Raw genomic sequence first — 19,631 nt, forward strand, 5'->3', positions numbered from 1 at the left:
CTGATTTTTTTGTTTAAAATCAGCGAAAATCTACATTTTGTTTTATATTAGGCTATCACTTAAAATTAAAATTAATATTAAAATTACTTAAATTTCGCCTATAAATAATAAATGTTCAATTGTTATTTATACATACAAATTTAGAAGAAATGTTCTAAAATTTGCAGGATTTTCTGAAAATTCTCAAAAAAAAATCAATTAATTTTGACAGATATTTAGAAGTTCTGAAAAAATGTTCAAAATAATTTTAATTTTAAAACAAATTTAGAATAACTTCTAAATTTCTCAAGATTTTTAAATAAAATTTTGAAGCCTTCCAAGGATGTTTAAACTATTTAAAAAGAAAATAGTTGAATATCTAGCTTCAAATTCAAATTCTTTGAAAAACTTTTTAAATATTCTCTTAAAATAATTTTTCAAAATGAAATTTTTTTTTAATTTTTCTATGAATTTTAAGAAAATATTTTTATTCTTTTGAAGCCTTTCACAATTTTGGAAAAGAATCTAATTTTTTGTTTAAAATTTGCAAAATCTACATTTTGTTTCATAATAGGCTATCATTTCAAGTCTTACATTAAGTTTGAATCTTTTCAAAACTTCTACATATCTCTTAAGATTACTCAAATTTCGCCTAGAAATAAAAAATGTTCAATTTTTATTTATACATCCCAATTGTAGAGAAATTTTCCAAAATTTGCCGGATTTTCTGAAAATTGTAGAAAAAAATATCCAAAATAATTTTAAATTTAAAACCAATTAAAACAACTGCTAGATTTCTTAAGATTTTGAAATAAAGTTTTGAAGCTTTCCAAAAATGTTTAAACTATTTAAAAAGAAAATAATTTAATTTCTAATTTAAGAAGTGTTTAGTTAAAATTTTTTGTAATTTTTAAATATTTGATCTTTCTAGCTTAAAATTTCTTAAAATGATATAATTTTGAAACTTTTAAAGTTCATTGATTGATTTTTTGATTTAGAGAATTGAAAATGATAACGTGGATTTATATTTTTTTAAATTGAAAAATTTTAGTACCTTCAATTTTATACGCGTAAATTATTGATGATTTGAATACAATAGTTTTTAATTAAAAACTTTTAAATTTAATTTTTAAAAGTTCAAAATTTAAAAGTTGCACTTTGAGTACTTTCATTTGCAGCTCAGTTTGTATTACCTCAAGTGGAAAATTGGAAAGGACCGGGAATCTATTTCGTCGATTAAAACGGCCACCCCGTATGTAGTACTGGAATTAATTTGATCTAAATATGCACTAAATTTTAAGTATAAAAAGATCAAATACTATGAAAAATTATACCTGGAAAAAATCGGGAATTGTCAGGGGGTTCTTTTTCTAGGATTTGAGTAGACAGCCTGATAGCAGTCCTGATTAAAAAATTAACATTTGAAATATCTTCTTTCAGTAGGACCAATTTTCTCATAACAGCTAGTTGTGATGGAAGCCTCAAATTTTGGAAGAAACAAGAAGAATTGATAGAATTCGTAAAACACTATCGTGCACATTATAAAGCAATTATTGTCTCACTTTGTGGAAGCCATAATGGCGTGCATGCATGCACTGTCAGTGACGACAAAACCATAAAAGTCTTTGACGTTATTAATTTTGGTATGAATATTAATAAATATAAAAACTTAAATTTTAATCAATTTTCTTCGAGGGGAAAATAACTCTTAAAAATCCGGCCCGGCGAAGGTTGGCTGGATGAATTTTTAACTAAAAATGGAATAATTATATTTTCAATTGAAAAAATTAAGAAGTAATTGACTTTTTAAGCGAGAATATTATTTTTCTAACAAGTAGATCAATTTTGAACAGAATAGGGAAATTTTCAACCAAGTGTAATTGAATTTTCAACTAAAAAAGATGAATTAACAATAAAAATGTATCAATTCAATTTTTAGTTTAAAAAAATTAATTTTCTACTTTAAAAAAGTAATGATCATCAAAATAGATCAGTTTCTCACCAAAATAGTTAAATTTAAAAATAAAAACTTAAATTTTTATTAAAATACATTAAGTTTCGACCAAATAGTTGCATTTTCAACTAAAATGATGAGTCTGAAAAATCAGAAAATTAAATTTTAAAGATGCAGTTCAAGTTTCAAACCAACGTTTGATTTTTTTTTAACCAAAATTTCAATTTTTAAACAAATAGTTCGATTTTTAACCGATGACACGGATTTTTAAACAAGAAGATTAATTTTCTACCGAAAAAGACGTACTCTTAACAAAATACATGGATTTTGAACGAAAAATTGAATAATTACATTTTAAATGAAAAAATTAACAAGTAATGAAGTTTTCAAAAAGAATATTAATTTTCTAATCAGAAGATCAATTTTGAACAAAATAGGAAAATTTTCTCACAAAAATAGTTCAATTTTATGATAAAATGTTGAATTTTCAAGCCAGAAGATATATTTTTCTTAACAAAAGACAAATTTTTAACAAAATATATAAAGTTCAAACCAAAGACATGGATTTTCAACTTAAAAAGATAAATTTTCAATCAAAAATGGAATATACAGAATTTTAATTGAAAAAATTAATGTTTTACAACAACAAAAAAAGAACAACGAATTTTCTGCAAAATAGTGAAATTTTTCACAACAAAAAATTAAATTTCAATACTTGAAGATGGTTAAATTTTCAACTTTAAAAGATAATATTTCAAAAATGAAAATGGAATAATTAGATTTTCAATTGAACAAATACGAGTTATTAACTTTTCAACCAAGGATATTAATTTTCTAAAGAGAAGATCAATTTTTAACAAAATAGGGGAATTTTCAGGTAAAAAAAAATTTTTTAACAAAAAAAAAAGTAATTTTTATAAAAATAGGGAAGTTTCTGACTAAAATAGTTCAATTTTATAATTGAAAAATGTAAAAAATTAATTTTCGACACAAAAACAAATAAATAACGAATTTTCTGCAAAATATTGAAATTTTCAACAACAAAACATGCATTTTCAATAAAAAAAGTAAAATTTTCGATCCATAAAGATGAATTTTTTATCAAATAAAGACAAATTTTCAACGAAATAAATAATTTTTCTACCAAACAGATAAATTTGAATCCGATAAAATTAAATGTTAATAACAAAGATTAATTTTCGACAAAAAATGAAACAGTTACATTTTCAATTAAAAAAATTAATTTTCAATAAATAAAAGCTTGAACTTTTTACAAAAATAAAGATAAATTTCCAAACAAAAATGGAATAATTAGATTTTCAATTGAAAAAAAAAATACAAGCAGTTAACTTTTCAACCAAGAATATTAATTTTCTAATAAGAAGATCAATTTGAAACAAAATAAGGGAATTTTCAGTTAAAAAAATTTTTGATAAAAAGTAATTTTCATAAAAATATGGAAAGTTTCTCAGCAAAATAGTTCAATTTTATATTAAAAAGTTAAATTTTCAAGCATGAAGATACATTTTCTAAAAAAAGACAAACTTAAAAAAAAATACATTAAGGTTTAACCAAAGAGTTACATTTGAAACTAAAATAAAAATATCAACCAAAAATGGAATATGCAGATTTTTAATTAAGAAAATTCAGTTTTTACAAATAATTTTTTACAACAAAAAAAAAACAGATTAAAAACAACGAATTTTCTTCAAAATAGTGAAATTTTTATCAACAAAAAATGATATTTCAAAAATTGAAGATGGTTGAATTTTCAACTTAAAAATATAAAATTTCAAACAAAAATGGAATTATTAGAGTTTCAAAAGAAAAAAACAACAACAAGTAATTAACTTTTCAAACAAGAATATTAATTTTCTAAAAAGGAGATTAATTTTAAACAAAATAGGGGGATTTCAGTTTAAAAATTTAATCAAGAAGATATATTTTCTAACAAAAGAGAAATTTTTAACAAACTACATTAAGGTTTAAGCACAGAGTTAAATTTTCAACCTAAAAAAAAAATTTCAACCAAAAATGGAATGTGCAGATTTTTAATTGAAAAAATTAATTTCTTACAAAAAAAAAATTAATCAATAAAAATAACGTCGAATTTTCTACAAAATAGTGAAATTTTCATCAATAAAAAATGATATTTTAAAAATTGAAGATGGTTGGATTTTCGACTTAAAAAGATAAATTTCCAAACAAAAATGAAATAATTAGAGTTTAAAATGAACGAAAAATCAAGTAATTAACTTTTCAACCAAGAATATTAATTTTATAATAAGAAGATCAATTTTGCAAAAATAGGGAAATTTTCAGTTAAAAAAAAATTTTGAACAACAAAAAATAATTTTTGATAAAAATAGGTAGGTTTCTGACAAAAATATTTCAATTTTATAATTGAAAAATGGAAAAAATTAATTTTTCATACAAAAACAATCAAAATAAATAACGAAATTTATGCACAATATTGAAATTTTCAACAACAAAAAATGATAATAATATTAATTTTCTGAAAAGAAGGTCAATTTTGAACAAAATAAGAGAATTTTCAGTTTAAAAAAATGTAAAAAAAAGTATATTTCATAAAAATAGTTTAATTTTGTAATAAAAAGTTAAATTTTCAAGCAAGAAGGTATATTTTTTAACAAAAGATAAATTTTTAACAAAATATATGAAGTTTCAACCACACACTTGAATTTTCAACCTAAAAAGATAAATTTTCAATCAAAAATAGGATATACAGATTTTCAATTGAAAAAATTAATTTTTTACTAAAGAAAAAAAAATAATAAAAAAAATTTTCAAACAAAAATAGAATAATTAGATTTTCAATGAAAAAAAACAACAATTAATTAATGTTTGAACCAAGAATATTAATTTTTTTCAAAATAAAATCAATTTGGAATAAAATAGGGGAATTTTCAGTTTACACAAAATTTTGAACATAAAAAAAGTAATTTTCATAAAAATAGATCAGTTTCTCACCAAAATACTTCAATTTTATAATAGAAAGTTAAATTTTAACCAAAAATAGAATATGCAGATTTTCAATTCAAAAAATTAATTTTTTGCAAAAAAACAGCGGTTTTTCTACAAAATAGTGTAATTTTCAATTTTAAAAATATTTTTTTTGTTACAAAAAAAAAAGAAAATACGACGAATTTTCAGCAAAATAGTGGAATTGAGAAAAACGAAAATTTAACATAAAAAAATTGATTTCTACTGATAAAGAACTATTTTTAACAAAATACGGAAATTTTCGACCAAATAATTGAATCTTCAACTAAGAAAGATATATTAACAACAAAAAGTGGAGCAATTAAATTTTCAGTTAAAAGTAAATTTGCAAACAAAAGAAAAAAAATAATTTTCATCAAAATAGGTAAGTTTCTCATCAGAATAGTTAAAATTTAAAATAGTTGAATTTTCCACTTGAAAGATAAATTTTCAACCAAAAATGGAATAATTTTATTTTCAATTGAAAAAATTAAATTTTTACGAAAAATAAAATAACGAATTTTCTACAAATTAGAAGAATTGAAAACAAAAAAAAAACGAATTTAAAAAAATATATAATTATTTTAAACTAATAGACGGATTTTCATCAAAAATACAGGTACATTTTCAGTTTATAAGCATTAATTTGGTAACCAAGAAGACAAATTTCACCAGAATAATTGAATTTTGAAAAAAATACTTCTGAACAAAATTGTTAATTCACCTAATAAGTATATCACGTTTTCAACAAATATTTGAAAGAATAAAAAATTAGTTTTCAACGAATGAGAATTATTTTCTACTAAAATAGACAATGTTTCAATAAAATACGTGAACTTTGAATAAAAAAAGGATCAATTTTTAATAAAAAAAAAAATATTAAAATTTTCAGGTAAAAAATTAATTTGCAAGGAATTTAATTCATTTTTTCACTAATAAAGACAGATTTTCACTAAAAATTAAACAGTGAAATTAATTCATTTCTAAGTAAAAAACGAATTTTCGACAAAATACATTTTCAACCTAACCATTTTGAACAAAAATCAAGAATCTTCAGCCCGAAAAATTGAATTTTTGAACAAAGTGGTTGAATTTTTAACCAAAGAGTTGATTTTTCAACCTGAAAAGATAAATTTTCAGTCGAAAATGGAATATTCAGATTTTTAATTGAAACAAAAATTTAAAAAAAAAAAAAGAACAGCAAATTTTTTACAAAATAGTGAAATTTTCAAAAAGCAAATAAATGATGTTTCAAAACTTGAAGATGGTTGAATTTTCATCTGAAAATGAAATAATTAGATTTAAAAATTTTTAAATTATATATTTTACAAACAAAAAAAAGCAATGAATTTTCAACAAAATAATGAAATTGAAAAAAATCTAAATTTCAACATAAAAAAATTATTTTTAACTAATAAAGAACAATTTTAACGAAATAAAGAAATTTTTAAGCAAATAATTGCATTTTCAACTAAAAAAGATAAATATATTGCAAAAAATGGAGCAATTAAATTTGCATTTAAGAGTTTCTCATAAAAATAATTCAAGTTAAAAATAGTTAAATTTTCCACTTAAAAGATAAATTTTCAAACAAACATGAAATAATTAGATTATCAATTAGAAAAATTAATTTTGCACTTCAAAAAAATGACAAATTTTCTTCAAAATAATAGAGTTAATAAAATTCAAAACAATAACATTATTTTCAACTAATAAAGTCAGATTTTCACTAAAAATGAAGCAGGTATATTTACAGTTTAAAAAAATTCATTTTGTAATCAAAAATAAAAATTTTCACCAAAACAGTTGAATTTTGGAAAAAAATACTCCCTAAAAAAATGTTCAATTCTCTGATAATTATATCAAGTTTTCACCAAAAAGTTGAATTTTCGACGAATAAGTTTAATTTTTCACCAAAATAGACGATGAATTTGCAAACAAATTAATTTTTAACCTATAATGTCAGATTTCCACCAAAAATAAAGCACTTAAGCTTTGCTTTTTAATTAATTTATATTTAACAAAAAACAAACGAATTTTTAAAAAAAGTTACCTTTGCAACCAAATGAATTTTCGAACCAAGTAGTTCAATTTTTAACCAAAGTGTTCAATTTTCAAGTAAAAAAGACAAATTTTTCATTAGAAATGGAATAGTTAAATTATCAGTTAAATGGTAAAAAAATAGTTAAATTTTCTATCGAAAAAGAAGAATTTTCACCAAAACAGTTGAATTTTGAAGAAAGTACATGAATTTTCAATCAAGAAAATTAATTTTCTACTGAAAAGACGAAAACAAAAATTAACGAAATATTTAAATTATCTATGTAAATTGCCGGAGTTGTTTCCCCCTCGATTTTTCTATACGAAATTAGGGTGTCGATCGCCTAATTTTGAAAAATTATTACCCTTTTCACTTATTTTGGAAATTCATCACCGCTTTTGCCTTTTTTTCAACTGACAAAGTAAAATTTTGTTTACAATTTTAATTTTTCAAACTTTTTTAGATCATTTCTATTTAGCAATTAAATCAGAAGGAATTGTTATTTAAATTGTAGTATTATTTTAATTAATACAGGAATAAAATTTCACCGTCCTGCATCTGATAGAATTTTTTATTTTCTTTCAGATTCCTGGGGAAAATTCATTTAAAAAACTTCAAAATAAATAAAATGGTGGCTCTTTTTTTGAAAATTTTGAAAGCCAATTTATTTTAAAGCCCTAGTAGTTTTTTCTAGCTTATGTTTTGAATTTGTACTAAGAGATAAATAAAACCGGATAAAATAGTTTAAAACTAAATAGATAATATTTGTCATGGTTTGAAAAAAAAAAATTTCCATCGTCAATCGAACATTTTTCAGGTCTTTTAAAGAGATTTTTGTGTTTTGAGAAAAAAAAGATTAATATTTAAATTAATTTTTAAAAAATATGTAAAATAATACGTAAAGAAATTATAACTTTGACTTTGGGACAAGAATTTTCCACAAAGAATTGGAATTTCACTTTTAATGGGTAATTTTTGACATGGAAAAGGAAATTCTCAAAAATAATTTTAATTATAATTTATATGAATGGAATTTTGAAAATTAATGCCTAGAATTTGCTTGAACTAAAAAATGCTTTTTTTTCGAAAATTAAAATTGGCCAGAAGCTGAAAATTTACTTTTTTAAATTTAAAAAAAGGAAGTTCCTATGTTTCTGAATTATAACAGATAATTTTTTTAAAGAATTATAATTCTGTGTTTGAGCGGAGAATGAATAAATTAAATATTTAAAAAACTTTCCGTAAAGAATTATAATTTTTACTTTGGAACGGGAAATTTCGTAAAAAATTATAATTTTCTCTTGGAATGGGGAATTTTTTAAAATAATTTTAATCCGGATTTATAGAAAGTAAATTTGCAAAAACAATCCCTGTTCCAAATCTAAATTCGTTAGATTTTACAAAATTCTCTCTTCCAAATAAAAATTTATTTTCTTTAAAAAATGTTTTTTTTTTGTAAATACAAATTTTGTCAGAGTTTGGAGTTTTCCTCTTGCAAATTTTAGAAAAAGGGAGTTAATATATTTTTGAATAATGATAGCAAATATTATAAATATATATAATTCTGAGAATTTTAATTCTGATTTATAAAAAGGGAATTTATAAAAACTATTGCTATTCCCAGTCAGAATTCTTTAGAATTTGAAACATCTTTTTTCCAAGAGTATACTTCTAAATTCGGACGTGGAATAAATAAATTTAATATATAAAAAAATACGTAAAGAATGATAATTTTCAATTTAGAACAGGAAATTTCGTAAAAAAAATTATAATCCTCTCTTGGAACAGGTAATTTTAGACAGGAAATGGAAAGTTTTGAAAAATAATTTTAATTCGGATTTGTAAAAAGGGAATTAAAAAAATACAATCCTGTTCCAATTCAGAATTTGTCATATTTTGCAAATTTCTTGATCAAAATAAGAATTTGTTTCAATCAAAAAATGTTTTAAATAAAAATTTGCCAGAATTTGAAACTTCCCTCTTCCAAACTTTGGAAAATAATTTAAATTCGGATTTATAAAAAGGAAATTTACAAAAAAAAATCTCTGTTCCAAGTCAGAATTTGAAAATTCTTTCTTTGAGATACAAATTTGCTTAACTAATTAATAATGACTAATTGATAAATAATAAACTTAACTAATTAATAATTTTAAAATTATAATTTTCACTTGGGAATAGGTATATTCCGTAAAGAATTATACTTAAAACTTTTTTTTTTTACAAAATTCCCTGTTCCATATCATAAATCTTTTTAAATGTTTATAAATCTCATGAAATTTTAATAAATCGTTTGAAATTATTCAAATCTTTTGAGCCGGACAAAAACCTGGATGAAAACCGAAAAATGACTGGGAAATCAGAAATCTTGATTGTTCTCTAAATGCAACAAGGGACAATTAAATTATTTATTGGAATTTAATTTCTAGGTATATTACTCGTTTGATTTAATTTTAATTTTTAAATCAATGGCCGAATCGACACTCTCAAAATTCTTTTCAGATTTATTGTATTTTTGCCCTGATTTATATTTACAATTTTATTTTTTTGAAATTATTTCCAGACATGATTAATATTTTGAAACTGGAATATGTCCCTCTATGTGCTGAATGGATTTATGCGGATGGCGATGCAATATCTGCAGTTGCAGTATCAGATCAGGATTCAAATAAAATATATGTTTACGATGGTTTAGGCAATTCGACCCCTTTACAAATTTTTGAAAAATTACACACCAAACCGGTCATTTCCATGAAGGTAAATATTGAATTATAATTTTTGATTATTATAAATTAGACTTTTGAAAATTTAATTAACTAGAAAAATTCCGAATAATAAATATGTCGAATAATAATATTTGCAAATCAAAAAATTCCCAGAGTGCGGGTTCTCTTCGATACCGTGTTTTGTGAAAATTTGAATTTAATCAATAAAAAATAGCTTTTTTTAAATGAAAAATTATTAATAAGAGTTTAAAATTAGTAAGAGAGTAAGGGGTTCATTTTGAAGAGAAAAAATGGAATATTTTAATTACTGATCACTTTTTCTTGCCTAGTTCTGAGTTTTTAAACACATAACATTATTTTCTACTAACAAAATTCAGAGATCGTTTATTGATAACATTTTTTTATTATTAAATTTTCTACCAAAATGATGAGCTTTCAAGTAAGAAGATGAACTTTCTACTGAAAAGACAAATTTTTAACATAATACGTCAATTTTATACGAAAAAACAAGAATTTTAACAAAATTGTTAAATTTTAAACAACGAAAAATTCAACCAAAAATGCAATATTGAAATTTTCAGATAAAAAGAAATTGAATTTCCAACTATATATATATAAATTTAAAAAATTCAATTTTAAACAAAAACTTTTTCAATCAAAAATGGAACAGTTAAATTTTTGGTTAAAAAAATTAATCTAAAACACAGAAAATGACTTTTTAACCAATTAGTGTAACTTTGAAGCAAAAAACAAAGAATTTTCAACGAAAAATTGAATTTTTGATATTGCAACCATAAAATATTTTAGGATTCAATCAAAACAGTTGAATTTAAACAAAAAGGTCGAATTTTAAATAAAATCCTTATTTTTTTATTTCAAAAATTAATTTTCAACAATCAAAAAAAAATGATCAACAAAATAGTTAAATTTTAGCCGAAAATAAATGAATTTTCAGCGAAAAATTAAATAATTGATATTCCAACCATAAAATATTTTAATATTAAATAAAAAACAGTTGAATTGAAACAAAAAGGTTAAATTTTAAATGCAATTCTTATTTTTTCAGTTTAAAAATTCATTTTCACCAAGAAAAAAGAAATTTTCAATAAAAAAGTTGAATTTTAATCAAAAGACATGAATTTGCAACTGAAAAAAATTGCAAACAAAAATGAAATATTTTAATTTTCATCCAAAATGATGAGTTTTCAATCAAAAAGATTTATTTTCTACTGAAAAGAGAAATTTTTTAATAAAATACATTAATTTAAAAAAATCTTCCGCCAAGAAAATTACTTTTTAACAGATTAGTGTAACTATGAACAAACAAACAAAAATTAATTTTTAAGGAAAAATTAAATAATTTATTTTCCAACCATAAAATATTTTAATATTAAATAAGAAATAGTTCTATTTAAACAAAAAGGTCGAATTTTAAATGAAATGCTTATTTTTTGAGTTCAAAAATTAATTTTCAACAAGAAAAAAGAAATGTTCAATAAAAAAGTTAAATCTTAATAAAAAGAAATGAATTTGCAACCAAAAATGAAATATTTTAACTTTCATCCAAAATTATGAGTTTTCAAGCAAGAAGATTTATTTTCAACTGAAAAGACAATTTTTTAAACAAAGCATATAAATTTCGAACTGAATATTTGAAACTATGACTAAAAAAAGGTAGATTCTTTAATAAAAAAACGAATTTTTAACAAAATTGTTAAATTTTAAACAAAACAAAAATTGAACCAAAAACGGAATAGTGCCATTTTCAAGTAAAAAATTTATTTTCCAACAATATATACAATTTACAACAAAATAAGTGAACTTTCAACTAAAAAAGAAAAAATTTTCAATCAAAAATGGAATACTTAAATTGAAAAAAAAAATCATCTTTAACCAAACAAAGCGAAATTTTCAATAGAATAGTTGCAATTAGAAAAAGGTTTTTTTTGTTAGAAAAATAATTTTGAACAAAGAAAAAGGAGGTTTGAACGAGATACTTAAATTTTCAACCAAAAATAATAAATTTACAACCGAAAAAATAAGTTTTCGAATAAGAAGAATAATTTTCTAAAAAAAAAAGTACATTCTCAAACATACAGTTGAATTTTTAAATAAAAAGATCAATTTTTAAGAAACGAATAACGAATTTTTTTTAATTAGTTGAATTTTTAACCAAAAAATGATTTTTCTACTAAAAATATTAATTCTTAACCATCAAGAATAATTTTAAACCAAAAGAGACGAATTTTTAATAAAATACATGAATTTTCAACAAACAACGTAAAATTTAATAATTTATATTTCAATAAACAAATATTTTTAATTAAAATCCGTTGAATTCAACCGAAAATGTACGAATTGACAACAAATTCATTATTCCCGAATAATTAAATTCCCAGCATCTTATAAAATTACTAAATTTGAAATTTCCGGCATAATAAAATTTCCAAATTTTGTTATAAATATTTATTGAATTAAAAATGCAGTAATCAAACATTTTTATTTTAAAAAATCATTTTTTTAATGTTAAAAGTTTCTAAAATTATTTTTTTGAGTTTAAATTATAATTATTGTCATTTTAAATTTAAACAATAATTTTAGAAACTTTAAATATTAAACATATTTGTCTTAATATTTGATTATTGTATTTTCAATAAATAAATAATATTTATAAAAAAATGCTTTTTAATTGCCTAAATTCGGGAATTTTCTAATTTGTTAATATTATAAAAAATAAAATTTCCAAGCACATAGTCGAATATTCTACCAAAAAGACGACTTTTCAACATTTTTAACTAAATAGTAGAAGTTTAAGTCTAAGAAAATAAATTTTTAACCACAAATGCAGTAATAAAAATTTGATTAAGAATTAATTTTCAATTATTGAAAAAACTAATTTTCTGCATAGCAGTTTAATTTTGTACTAAATAGTTGACTTTTCAACAAAATAGTTAAATTTTTAGTTAAAAGAATTAATTTTAAAAAAAACGAATTTTCAACTAAAATTTGTACCAGAAAAATATATTTTAAACGATAAATATTAAAGTTAATGTCTAAACAAAAAAATATCACAATTTAAAATAAAAAACAGTTGAATTTAATCAATAAAGAGGAATTTTCAACAAAACACTCGAATTTTCAACTAAAGCAGATTAATTTTGAACCAAACAGTTGTATTTTTCACAAAAAAGTTTAATTTTCAACCTACTGGTTAAATTTTCAAGAAAAAAGTTAATTTTCTATCAAAAAAGATTAATTCTAAACCAGACAGGAGCAGTTTTAACTAAAAAAGATTAAATTTCTACGGAAATAGATATATTTTCAACAAAATAGTTGAATTTAAAATTTCAACAAATTTTGTTAGCCAAGAAAGAAATAAAATTGCAGTAAAATTGTTGAATTTTCCATCCAAAAAGACGAATTTTTATCAAAATTGTTGAATTTTTAACCAAATGCTTAAATTTTTAACAGAATATTTAATTTTTAGGAAAAATAGATTAATTATTAACCAGAAAGGAGCAATTTTAACTAAATAAGATTATATCTCTACAGAAATAGATATATATTCAACAAAATAGTTGATTTTTAAATTTCAAACACTTTTTTTAGCTAAGAAAGAAACAAAATTTCAATAAAATTGTTGAATTTTCAAGCCAAAAAGACGATTTTTCAAGAAAAATATATTTTTTTAAAATAAAAAATATGAATTCCTAATGAAAAAATTAATAGTAGACTTTTCAACCGGAAAAATAAAAATAAACATTCTACTCAAAATATTTGGATTTTTCTATTGCGTTCCATTAATTTATTTCGGATTTAAGTTGACCAGAAAACTGTGAAATAACGGAGAATTTTTTAAGGCCGGAAAAAAACCGGGAAATTACAGTGGATTTATTTTTTAACCGAGAATTTTTTTAATTTTTAGAAGAAAAATCTTTCCAAGTTCAATATCAAAAGTTTTTAAAAATAATTTTTTGAATTGATATTTTTTTAAATTATGCTTTCATTTAATTTACTATTTACTATTATTATATTTACTATTTTCGTAATTCGAAAATATTTTACTTACAAAATTGTCCATTTTTATTTTTAAGTCTACATTTTTAATTCAAACAAATTTTTTATTCTTTCTTGATGATGTAAACAATCAAAAATTAAAAGCGTTTGAAGTTAAATTTTTTTTTGATAAAAACCATTAAAATTTTATTAACGGTAAATATTAATAATTTTTTTTAGTGCGTCTGTACTTTAAGTATTAAAAAGTGAATAATAATTGTTTTGGCAAAACGATTCTAAATCCGTTCAGAATTTAAGAATTTCCAGATTTTAATGTTAAAAATTAAACGGTTTCTATTTAGAAAACTTAGTCATTAAAAAGTATAAACCTCTGATTTAAATTTTATAAACTATTTTTTACCTAGAAATCACTTTATAATAATATATTCCTAAATAAAGTACTTTCATCAAATTTAAAATATTGTTTCAGTCTAAAATAATTCATTTTTAACCCATTCAGTTAAAAAAATGTTCAGATAAATTAAAAATAATTTTTCAGTTTGAAAAATTAATTTAAGAGAATATTTAAAAAGGCTTTAAAAGATTCTAAATATATTTTAAAATTAAGTAATAAGTGTTCAATTTTTATTTATCTATCAAACTTTTACGGAAATTTTTTAAAATTTGCAGGATATTCTGAAAATTTTAGAAAAATTTAATTTATTTTAACAAACATTTAGAATTTCTGAACTAATTACAAAAATAATTTGAAATTTGAAATAATTCAAAGCAGCTTTTAGATTTCTCAAGACTTTAAAAAACTCTTAAATATTTATTATTAGAGGACATTTTTGAAAATTTGCAGGATTTTCTAAAAATTTTAGGAAAACTTGGATACATTAAAAAAAAAAATTATAAATATTCTCTTGAAATAACTTCTTAAAATGAAAAATTATTTTCAATTTTCCTATTAAGCTTAAGAAAATGTTTTTATTATTATAAAGCATTTCACAATTCTTGAAAAAATTCTTTTTATTTTAAAGTTTTAAATTTATTTTTTATCTTTAAAAAACTCATAAACATTTATTATTTAAGAAAATCTTTAAAAATTTGCATGATTTTCTAAAAATTGTAGGGAAAATTAAATTCATTAAAAAAAATATTTAGATTTTCGTAACAAATTTCAAAACTAATTTAAAACTTAAAATGATTTTAAATAATTTAAACTAAGTATACCAACAAAATTCGGCTTTTCTTACCGAAATCACGGTGCAAATATTTTTAAAAAATTTTTAATTTGTAGGATTTTCTAAAAATTGTAAAAAAAAATCAATAAATATCTTTTGAATTGTTTTTAAATATTCTCTTGAAATAATTTTTCAAAATAAAAGGCGTTTTCAATTTTCCTAGGGATTTTAAGAAAAAGTTTCTATTATTTTGAAGCCTTTCTATCCCTATCTTTAAAAAACTCTGAAATATTTATTATTTGAGACCAGTTTTTTAAATTTGCTGGATTTTCTAAAAAATTTTAGGAAAACTTTGATACATTTAAAAAAAATGTAAAGATTCTCTTAAATAATTTTTCAAATTAAAAGGCCGTTTTCAATTTTCCTAGGAATTTTAAGAAAAAGTTTTTATTCTTTTGATATCTTTCATAATTCTTGAAAAGATTCTTTTTATTTAAAAATCTAAAATGAATTTTTTATCCCTAAAAAACTTCTAAATATTTATTATTTCAGGATTTTTTTTTAATTTGCAGGATTTTATAAACATTGTAGGAAAACTTCAATTTATTTTAAAAGATATTTAGATTTTTCATTTTGAAAAATTAATTTAAGAAAATGTTTAAAAAGGTTTTAAGTTATTTATAAAATTGTTAAAAAAATATCTGGAATATTTTAAGGAAATATTTTTAAATGTGCAGGATTTTCTCAAAATTGTACAACAAATATCTTTTAAGTTGTTTTTAAATATTCTCTTAAAATCATTTTTCAAAAGAAACAGCGTTTTCAATTTTCCTAGGAATTTTAAGAAAAAGTTTTTATTATTTTGAAGCCTTTAACAATTCTTGAAAAGATTCTTTTTATTTTCAAGTTTTAAATTGATTTTGTATCTTTAAAAAACTTCTAAATATTTGTTATTTGAGGCCATTTTTTTAATTTGCCGGATTTTCTATAAATGTTAGGAAAACTTTGATATATGTTTTTGTAATTTTTGTATATATACTCTTGAAATAATTTTGTAAAATGAAAAATCATTTTCAATTTTCCTATTAAGCTTAAGAAAATATTTTTATTCTATTCAAGCTTTTCACATTTGTTGAAAAAATTCTTTTTATTTAAGTAAATTTGTTTAAATTTGCAGGATTTTTTAAAAATTGTAGGAAAAATTCAATTAATTTTAAAAGATATTTTTCAAAATAAAAGTCATTTTTAATTTTCCTAGGACCTTTAATAAAATATTTTTATTCTTTTGAAGCATTTCACATTTCTTAAAAGGATTCTAAGTAGGTTTTGTTTTAATTTAGAATGTGGCTATTTGCAATTTTAAAGAAATTTTTTTAAGTTTAGAAGTCCTGAAAAAATTTCAAACATAATTTTTAATTTGAAAAAAATTAAAACTTCTAGATTTCTCAAGATTTTTAAATACAATTTTGAAGCTTATTAAGGATTTTAAAACTATTTAAAATGAATATAGTTAAACTTTTAATTTAAGAAGTGTTCATTTAAATTTTTTTAAATTTCTAATGCTTCTAACTTGAAATTCCTTAAAATAATTCGATTTTGACATTTTTAAAGTTTATTGATTGATTTTTTAATTTAGAGAATTGAAAATTTGAAAATGGATTTATATTTTTAAAACTGAATTTGAATCTTTGATAAATTCGATAAATATCTTTTAAAATTTTTTTAAATATCCTCTTTAAATAATTATTCAAAATGAGAACTCATTTTCAATTTTCCTAGGAATCTTATGAAAATGTTTTTATGCTTTTGAAGCCTATCACAATTTTTGAAAAGATTCTAAAATTTTTGTTTAAAATTGGTAAAAAATTTTAATCATTTCAAGTTTCAAAATAATTTTGTATCTTTGAAAAAATATTTGGTTGGTCTGAAAAAGTTTCAAAAATAATTTTAAACTTGACATCATCTAAAACATCTTCTAGATTTCTCAAGATTTTGAAATAAAATTAGGAAGCTTTTCAAGGATTAAACTATTTAAAAAAAGTATAACTTCTAATTTAAGGTGTGCTTATTAACCCTTTCGTTGGCAAAGAGAATTCGACAAAAAGTGCCCAAAATGGCAGGAATACTTGTTATCCTGAAAATTTGTATCCAGGGTTTTTTAGGGTCGCTGAATCCGAATCTGAAATCAAAATTCAGAAATTAAAAATTGCGGATCAAATATGGTGGACGAAAGTACAAAAAAGCCTCAATTTGAATAAATATTGGCACTTATGGGTTTTTGGGGTCGCTGAATCCGAATCTGAAGTGAAAATTTGAAAAATTAGAATGGCGGATCCTACTAGTCCGTTTAGTAAATTTTACGAAGCCAACAGTAGAATCTACTTTGTATGGTTTAGCCTATCCATTTTGAATGTTCCAATTTTTATGTACCAAGCTTTATCCAAATCGAGCTGTATTTTGTATTTTCATCCGCCATTGAAAATTTTCAAGTTTTAACTTCAGATTTGGATTCAGCAACCACAAAAACCCGTAAGGACCGAGATTTATCCAACTTGAAACTTTTTTGTATTTTCGTCCACTATATTGGATCCGTTATTTCAAATTTTCGAATTCTGACATCAAATTCGGTTTGAGCGACCCCAAAAAATCGTAACTACCTAGATTAATCCAAATCGAGCCGGGTTTTGTATTTTCGTTCGCCATATTCGATCCGCCATTTTGAATTTTGACATCAAATTCGGATTCAGCGACCCCAAAAATCTCCGAGCAAGACTTGAATGCAAAATCGGAGTAAGTTAAATAGAAAAAAAGAAGATTGACGCCTTTTTCGTCAATGCCAACGAAGGGGTTAATAAATAAATAAATGAAAAAAAAAAAGTTTAAACTTTAATTTTAAAAGTTCAAATTTTAAGAGTTCCACTTTAAGTGCTTTAATTTGTAGTTTATTTTTTTTTCTAATGAAAAAATGTCTAGGTTTAGAATTTCATTTTTTTAATTTGACCGGGAATTTATTTGTTTGATTGAAACGGCCAGTCTGTTATGAGTATTACTTTTATTTTAGTACAATCCGGTCTATGAAACTTGTATATCAGTGGACAAAGCCGGGATCCTAGAATACTGGACAGGACCGAAATTAGAGTACAATTTCCCAAAGTGTGTCTCTTTTGACTCGAAATTGGACACCGATTTGTTTGAATTCGCGAAAAACAAAACTTACCCTTGTGGTTTGGCGATATCCCCAGATGGAAGGAAGTTTGCCTCGCTCGGTAGGGATCGTAAAGTTCGAATCTTTCACTTCCACACTGGGAAATTGTATCGTGTATTTGATGAGAGCCTTCAAAGGTACACAGAACTTCAGCAAACTACTTTGCAGTTGCCAAACATGGAATTCGGTCGCCGGTGAGTTTTACGCTTTTAATCTCGACTATACTCTATTTCCCGACAAGGCAATAGAGCATATACTCTATTCCCCGAGAGAATGGAGCATATACTCTATTCTCCAAAAATGGAATAGAGTACATACTCTATTCCCCGAGATAATAATCTAGAGGCCGACCAGCGTAGGTCAACTTTGCGCAGCTATGATAGCCTATGCGCAGGGTAGCTGCTGCACCGGGAAACCTGGAAAACCAGGAAATGACAGCAAATTTTTGTAGACCGGGAAAAACCGGGAAATGACAGTGAATTTATTTTTTGGCCGGGAATGTTACAAGTATTTAGAAACAAAAATTTGTCCAAGACCGATTTCAATAGTTTTAAAAATAATTAGCCGAATTTTTATCATTTTCAATTATGATATCATTCAGTTTATAATGCGCAATAGGACAATCTTCCACTTAAAAAATCTTCCATTTTAAGTTTTTAGTTTTAATTTAACGAATTTTAAAATTCATTCTTGCATACTTAAATAATTCGAAATTAAAAGCGTTGGATGTTGGAAATTTTTGATAAAAATATTTTTATTTTATCAACTGTAAATATAAATAGATTTTTTTTTAAATGAATCTATACTTTAATTATTAAAAGGGAATAATGATATCGTTTAGTTTATAGTGCGTTATTCGAAAATATTTTGTTTTAAAAATTCTTCATTTAAGATTTTTATTTTTAAGCTTATATTTTTTATTTAAAGAATTTTAAAGTTTATTCTTCAATAATTGAACAATAAAAAATGAAAAGCGTTTGAAGTTGAAAATTTTTGATAAAAAAAAGTTTTATTTTATTAACTGTAAATATAAATAAATAATGTTTAAAATGGATCTGTACTATAAGTATTAAAAACTGAACAATATTTGATTTGATAAAACGATTCTAAATCCGTTCAGAGTTAGTTATTAAGTTATTAAGTTAGTTATTAAAAAAAATTAAAGCTGCGATTGAAACTTCACAAACTATTTTCAACCTAAAAATAATTTAATAATAATATATTCGTAATTAACCCTTAAACGGCCAAAACGCCACTACCGGTACACTGCTTTTCAACAGCCAATAACTAAGACTATTCGACACTAGAAAAAATTGAGACACATATTTTTATTGCTTAAGATCTCCTCTTTCCGACGGTGCCAATGAAATTCCTCAAAAAATTTATTTATTATCCCAAAATGCAGTTTAAACAAAAAAAAACATGATTTTTCGTGCGTATTTTTTTTTTGTGAACCATTTTCCAAAGCTTTTCGTGTCTGTAATTAACCTGGAATCTCACTAACGGGTGGAATAAATGTCTAAACTTTGAGAATCCATGGTTC

At 22.2% G+C, this 19,631-nt stretch overlaps 1 protein-coding gene across 1 annotated transcript in view; it reads left to right on the forward strand.

Moving 5' to 3' along the window:
• The window catches only part of LOC117174210 (peptidylprolyl isomerase domain and WD repeat-containing protein 1), a 98,684-nt gene that overhangs the window by 52,494 nt on the left and 26,559 nt on the right, over positions 1 to 19,631 (forward strand). Inside the window, exons 4-6 of the mRNA XM_033363075.1 lie at positions 1,420 to 1,622; positions 9,538 to 9,731; positions 17,945 to 18,282. Coding sequence (XP_033218966.1) covers positions 1,420 to 1,622; positions 9,538 to 9,731; positions 17,945 to 18,282 — 735 coding nt within the window. The remainder of the gene's footprint in view (positions 1 to 1,419; positions 1,623 to 9,537; positions 9,732 to 17,944; positions 18,283 to 19,631) is intronic.

Source organism: Belonocnema kinseyi, chromosome 6 (assembly GCF_010883055.1).
Source record: "Belonocnema kinseyi isolate 2016_QV_RU_SX_M_011 chromosome 6, B_treatae_v1, whole genome shotgun sequence".
Classification (NCBI taxonomy): Eukaryota; Metazoa; Arthropoda; class Insecta; order Hymenoptera; family Cynipidae; genus Belonocnema; species Belonocnema kinseyi.